General features: G+C 41.3%; 1 protein-coding gene across 4 annotated transcripts in view; it reads right to left on the bottom strand.

Annotated features, from left to right (window-relative positions):
- Positions 1-1,816: 1,816 nt before the first annotated feature.
- Positions 1,817-5,810, bottom strand: part of ARHGDIB (Rho GDP dissociation inhibitor beta) — a 23,620-nt gene continuing 19,626 nt past the window's right edge. For all 4 annotated transcript variants that reach the window (XM_014584795.2, XM_006169947.2, XM_027768861.1 and 1 more), the window contains 2 exons: positions 4,513-4,576; positions 1,817-2,522 (listed from right to left, as the gene is read on the bottom strand). In XM_014584795.2, coding sequence (XP_014440281.1) covers positions 2,323-2,522; positions 4,513-4,576 — 264 coding nt within the window. In that variant the 3' untranslated portion in view covers positions 1,817-2,322. The remainder of the gene's footprint in view (positions 2,523-4,512; positions 4,577-5,810) is intronic.

Genomic DNA, 5,810 nt, shown 5'->3' with positions numbered 1-5,810 from the left:
TGTAGTTAATTGGCTGTGGGGTGATGGGTGTTCTGGGAACTTTGCAGCTGTCTCTAGGGAACCTTCAGCTACTGAGATAAAAGACCAAGTTTAGTGACAAGTCCTGAGAACATAACCAAACAGAAGGAAGTCAGGTGAGTTCATTTAAGTAAAAACATGAAATTCGGGGAGCCAGCAGATAGTATGACCCTTAAGGCACTGGACTCCCACATGGCCTACTGCAGTTTAAGTCCCAGACCTGGAAGCTTGAAATTTATGATGGGCACATGTGTGCATGTGAGTGCCTAAAATCCCAAGAGGAGAATGGAGGAGAAGGGATTGGGCATAATCATCCCCTCTGGAGGATGATTTCTCATTATCTCTCTCTCTGTCTCTGTCTCTCCAGCTAGTGCATACGCCCTCTAGGAAAAATTCTCTCCAAAAACAAAAAGACATTTTCTAGGGCAGATATTGATCTAAGCACTAGGGATACAAAGAAACCTGGGATCTGTTACAGCCTCTCAAAATTCAGACTGCTAATGGGCGATCTGGACAAATAGATTATTTTAATACAAGACAGAGAGCCAGCACGTGGCATGGTGGTTAAGATGCTGGATCCCACACGGCTGACTCTGGTTTGAGTTCCTGACCTGGTGGCCTGGGATCATGCTGTGTGTGTGTGTGTGTGTGTGTGTGTGTGTGTGTGCCCAGTGTCCTGGTCAAAGGACTGTTAGTGGTAATTTCAAGAGGGGATTGTGGCATGGCCATCTCCCCCTGGAGGATGATTTCTCACTTTATCTTTTCTCTGTCTCTTTCTGGTGAGTACACATACCCTGTGGTAAATAATCTTAAAAAGAAAAAAATAAAAGCACAAGGCATAACGTGATTAAAAAAAAATAGGAAAACCCATAGGGTATTATGAGTACAGATGAAGGGCATCTAGAACAATGATAAAATTCCAAAAAGACTTTCTTCCTGCGGGAGATGCCTAAGCAGAGTCCTGGATAAATAAGATCTTTTCCAGGCAACAAAAGGTGGAAAGGGAGTCTAGCATGAAGAGCCAAAGCATAGAGATGCTAATAGAATATGTGAGAGAATGAGTCATAGTTTAAAATGACAAAAAGGAAAGCCATGGGAGCTAGCAGGTGGCATGGTAGGGTGCTGGACCTCATCATGGCTGACAGTGGTTTGAGTCCTGAACCTGGGGGCTTGAAAATCATGCTGGGCATGTGTGTCTGTGTATTCAAAATCCCAAGAAGAGAACAGAGGAGAAGGGATTGCAGCACATCCATTCCTTCTGGGTTGATTTCTCACTTTCCTTCTCCTTGTTTGTCTCTGAGAACACACACAACTTATGGCAAAAACCTAAAAAAGAAAATGGTGACAAATGTGGGCAGAAAAGCATGCTGGGGCCAGCTCAAAAGCTCACAGCAAGCCCTTGGCAATCAGCTAGGTGTGGGAGCTCGGACTTGACTCTGTACATGACGGCAGCTCCTGCAAGGTCTTACTTAGGAAAGAAACAGCATTTGATTTGACCCTCAAGCTCCTGGAGGAAATGCAAAATGAGATTCCCAAAGCAGTGAGATTTATAGGTCTCAAGTTTAAGAGGAGTTTCTATATGAAAGTATTATTAAGAGAAATTAAAGTTTGACTTTCTACTGTCTGTGTTCTGAATGCTCCTTGTCCGTTGCACTGTAACAGAGGAACTAATCAGTGCCCAGTGTTGTGAATAGCTCCTCTGCTGTGTTCCCCTGGCCCCGCCCCTCTGAGGGAACTCATGAATGTGAATCAACTCATTATTATGTTTGTTCAAAGGAAGAAGGCAGAGAAATGAGGGTCTCAGTCAGATATATATTTGTTTTATTTTTACTCTTATTTTCTTTACAGTGTCTCCCACAAAAGAAGAACCCCAACTGGTAGGGGATGTGACTAGGGGTTCATTGAGCCAGCAGCAATCACAGAAGGATTCAGGGATGGGGATGAATTACTGGGACCTATAGCAAAAGGACTGTTAGTGATAGTTGCCCACTTCCTGGTCTCTGATTATTTGGCTGGGAATAAGAGCAGGAAACACAAAACGATTGTGTATGGAGATGGAGAACTTGGAGGATCTGGCCCTGCTGGAGGACAGGAGGGATTAAGCAGAGTTAAAGCCTAGCATTTAAGCTTCTTGTGCTAGGGGCCACACTGAGAAACAGGGCGGATATGATGCATCAATAAGGGAATGTGGGGAGCATTGGAGAAGGGACCCAGCTGTGAGCAGGCAAAAGGGACAGGGCAATGAACATGACTAGGAACATTCTTCCAGGTGGCAAGGGGAGGGAAAGGGATGGGCAGATGCATTCATTCTGTCCAGTCCTTCTTAATGGACAGGTTCCATTCCCAGGTGAGGTGGTCATGCTTGTCATCGTCGGTGAAGAAGGATTTGTTGTGATATGTGCCTCGGGCTAGCATGCCCTTGGGAGCCTCCTCAGTTGGAGTAAGGAACTCATACTCTTCTGACCGAGGTCCATAGCTGCCAACCATAAATGTTGCTTTATCCACTAGGAAGAAAGAAAGTTTCATTAGCTTAAGAGGTTGGTGGAGGAAACACATATGCCACAAACATGAGATTTTGGAATACAGATTACACTGATGAAGAAAGCCAAGAGCAAGAGTTTCCAATTCTGGCTCATCATCATTATCTTGGGCTTCCTTTTTTTTTTTCCCCCTTTAAATTTTTTTTTTTTTGGGGGGGGAGAGATTATTTTGGCTATAGGGCATGTGTGTTCACTGGAGAGAGAGACAGAGAGATGGAGAGTAAGAAATCACCCCCACCCCGGGGAGATGGCCATGCTGCAGTCCCTTCTCCTCTAGGGATTTTGGGCACGTATGCACATGAACCCAGTGTGAGTTTTAAGCCAGTGAGTCCAAGTCTTAAACCATAGTTAACACGTGTGAGTCCAGTGACGTAACTGCCGTACCATCTGCTGGTCCCTAAAATTTCTTTTATTATAGTGTTTTTGAATAATACAGTTTCTTTTGCCCCACACCCAGAGACAATGGCTTAGTAACCTTATGTGCATTCCAGGGGTAAGTTTTTAAAAAAGCACTATGGCTGATTCTGAGTAGCAGAAAAATTGAGGGAACCAATACCACTCTAAATCAACAGGGATGAAGACGTTATAAAAGTGAAGTGAATTAGATCATTAAAAGAAAAAAAAAAAAGAAACCCAAACAAGTTCAGACCTGAGATCTAATCTTAGTCCTGCATGTGTCCTGAGTCACAAAACATTTTTGAGCCTCCATTCCTTTCCAGAATGTACTTTAAGGCTCTTTTGTCTATAACATATCATTCTATGAATGTAGGGAGATAAGGTAATGGCTGATGATCAGAATGTGTGAAATCCATGGAAATAAAATTGGATGGAAGGATTAAATCAGTAAGTTGAATTAAAAAGTAAAAATATTAAGAACTGGGACAAACAGTGAATATGGCCAACCAAATAATTTATTGGTGAATAAATTGGATACATATTAAACCTAGTTGAGTATCAAATGTATAAAAAAAAGTAGGCGGATAGACAGGGGAACATGTCGCTGAGTGGTAAGTGTTAGTAAGTTTGAAGGAACAGCTGCAGGCACTTCATTGTCCGTTTGCCCAAGTGAAGTAATATAGTCTTTTTCCCAAAGGAAAATAGGAAATTGAAATATCTTTTCAAGAGACTGGATATTGGAAAGGCATAGCACCATCTTTCAGATCAAAAACCTTCTCTGAAGTTTGATTGATTGATTGGTTCTTCGTGTCATGCAAATTAATCAATTTCTCCTCTATCCTTGGTTGATTAATTTGGTAGAACTGACCTATGCTTTGCTGTTTCCCACTTCTGGGGAAGGGAGTCATTCAGATTAAGAAAAAGAACTGGCAAAGTATTTCCATCACCTTTCCACTTTGCATTTCCATCGGCCCATATTAATGAAGAAAACCTGAAGGCAGATGCCCCATGGATGTGGGACCAACCGCAGATTAGATAATGGTGTTACATTATTTGTTTTAATTTGACAGTTTTCTTAATCCTAGACAGAACTTTTCTTTTTTTCATTTGTTCGTTAGAAAACTGAGCATTGACTTCTTTCAACTCCCATGTGACCCTCAACTCTCACCCCCAGGACACATGCAATAAATGGGTCTTTTCTGTCTTCAATTTCTCTGACACTAGTGTTTCAAACCTGTGAGCTGCTTTTATACCGATGAGAGTATTATGTACTTTCTTTTATTTAAACTTGTCATGGTTACTCTTCCGCCTTGAGTATTATAGTTGAATTCCAGATGCTAATTGCTGTAGGTTAGTGGTTGACCTGAACTAGGCCTTCTTAACATTGGCCTTGCTATTAGTGTTTAGACCAGAGGTGTAGGTATGAGTTTTCCTCTCGTGAGAGCTCACAGGTTTTTATCAGATTCTTATATGCATCTGTGACTAAAAGTTGGTAATAACTGGAAGTTTAAGTATTGGAGAGAAGTATTTTAGGACAGTGTGGGGTGGGATCTCTTACCTTTCAGCCCAGTCCTGTAGGTGTGCTGAACATATTTCAGGCCTGACACAATATCCCTGTTCACCTGTAGATGGAGCAGATTCAAGGAATCCAGATTAAAGTGGGTCTTTCATGTTTTCCTCACTTTTCATGCTGATCCTGCCTAGTTAAGTCTTCCCTGAGGATGAAAGGACTGAAGATTTAGTTCAGAACAAATGTTCCTATAATAATCTAGTGTAGTCATGAGGCACTAGTTGGACAGAGGAGATGACAAAATTCAATATTTCCTGTCTGGTTTTAATCATAGAATAGTGTGATTATTACTGTTTTGGGGGAGAGTGGTGGTTAATAACAACATTGTCTCAATAGCTTTTTTATCTTTCCTTCTTCAGTGTTCTGAAAAATGATCTTGTGTTCCCTTCCCTGATATTACCGGCCAAGAGATCATTCTTGCCTTAGGAAAAATTACAAGGATACCAATGGAAAATACTATGTAAATATCTGAAAACCATAACCTCAGAAATAATCCATCTAGCGTAGGAAAAACAAATGAAGAAAAAAGATATAATGGAAAATGAGGTCTAGAAGATGGCTGTTCGAGTCATGTAATTGAGATCGGAGTCTGAAAGCACAAGGTGGGCCACATGAAAACTTCCATCTCCATTCGTAAGTCACGGGTGCAAGCCTCTTGCATCTGGCAAAGCTTTTGGACGTCTGTCATTTTCAGACATCTGATGAGATCTTGATACTTTTCCAAGTCTTTCAAAGAAAGTTCACTAAAGCAGAATGAAAATATAGACAGCCCAAACACTTTGTTTTTCCATGATTCATTTTACCTGGGACTGAACTGAGCTGTCTGTTAGTTTTATACAGTGGTCATGTCTATACAAACAAATTAAAGTAAACAGTGCGTCATTTTCTGGAACTCTTGGTCAACTGTTCAGCAATATGAAGAAGTAAGGCATCCTCAGATAATTTTTTCTAAGCAATATTTGTGGCTCCCTTTTTGTGCTGGAAATAATATTTAGGCCAATCTCCTGGTGCTGTTTTTCATTTTGTTGGTGGTGAGGTAGTGGAGAAGAAACACTTCCCGCTTGGATTCTAGACTGTCACTAGGTAAGATCTGTAGTATAGAATGATAGAGGATGAAAAGCAGAGAGGATGAAAACAGCTGCATTGATGATATTATGATAAAATGAAATCCAAGCTTTCAATTGCTCTGACTTCCAGATGTAGCTCGTATGAATAGAGAAAATGAATGCATCTTTCTAGAAGTCCTCAAGCTGGTCCTTTGGGCCTAGTGGGAGATGTGATCTGGG

The sequence above is a fragment of the Tupaia chinensis genome, unplaced genomic scaffold (assembly GCF_000334495.1).
Source record: "Tupaia chinensis unplaced genomic scaffold, TupChi_1.0 Scaffold147869_1, whole genome shotgun sequence".
Taxonomy (NCBI): Eukaryota; Metazoa; Chordata; class Mammalia; order Scandentia; family Tupaiidae; genus Tupaia; species Tupaia belangeri.
This window is presented reverse-complemented; position numbering and strand designations above follow the sequence as displayed.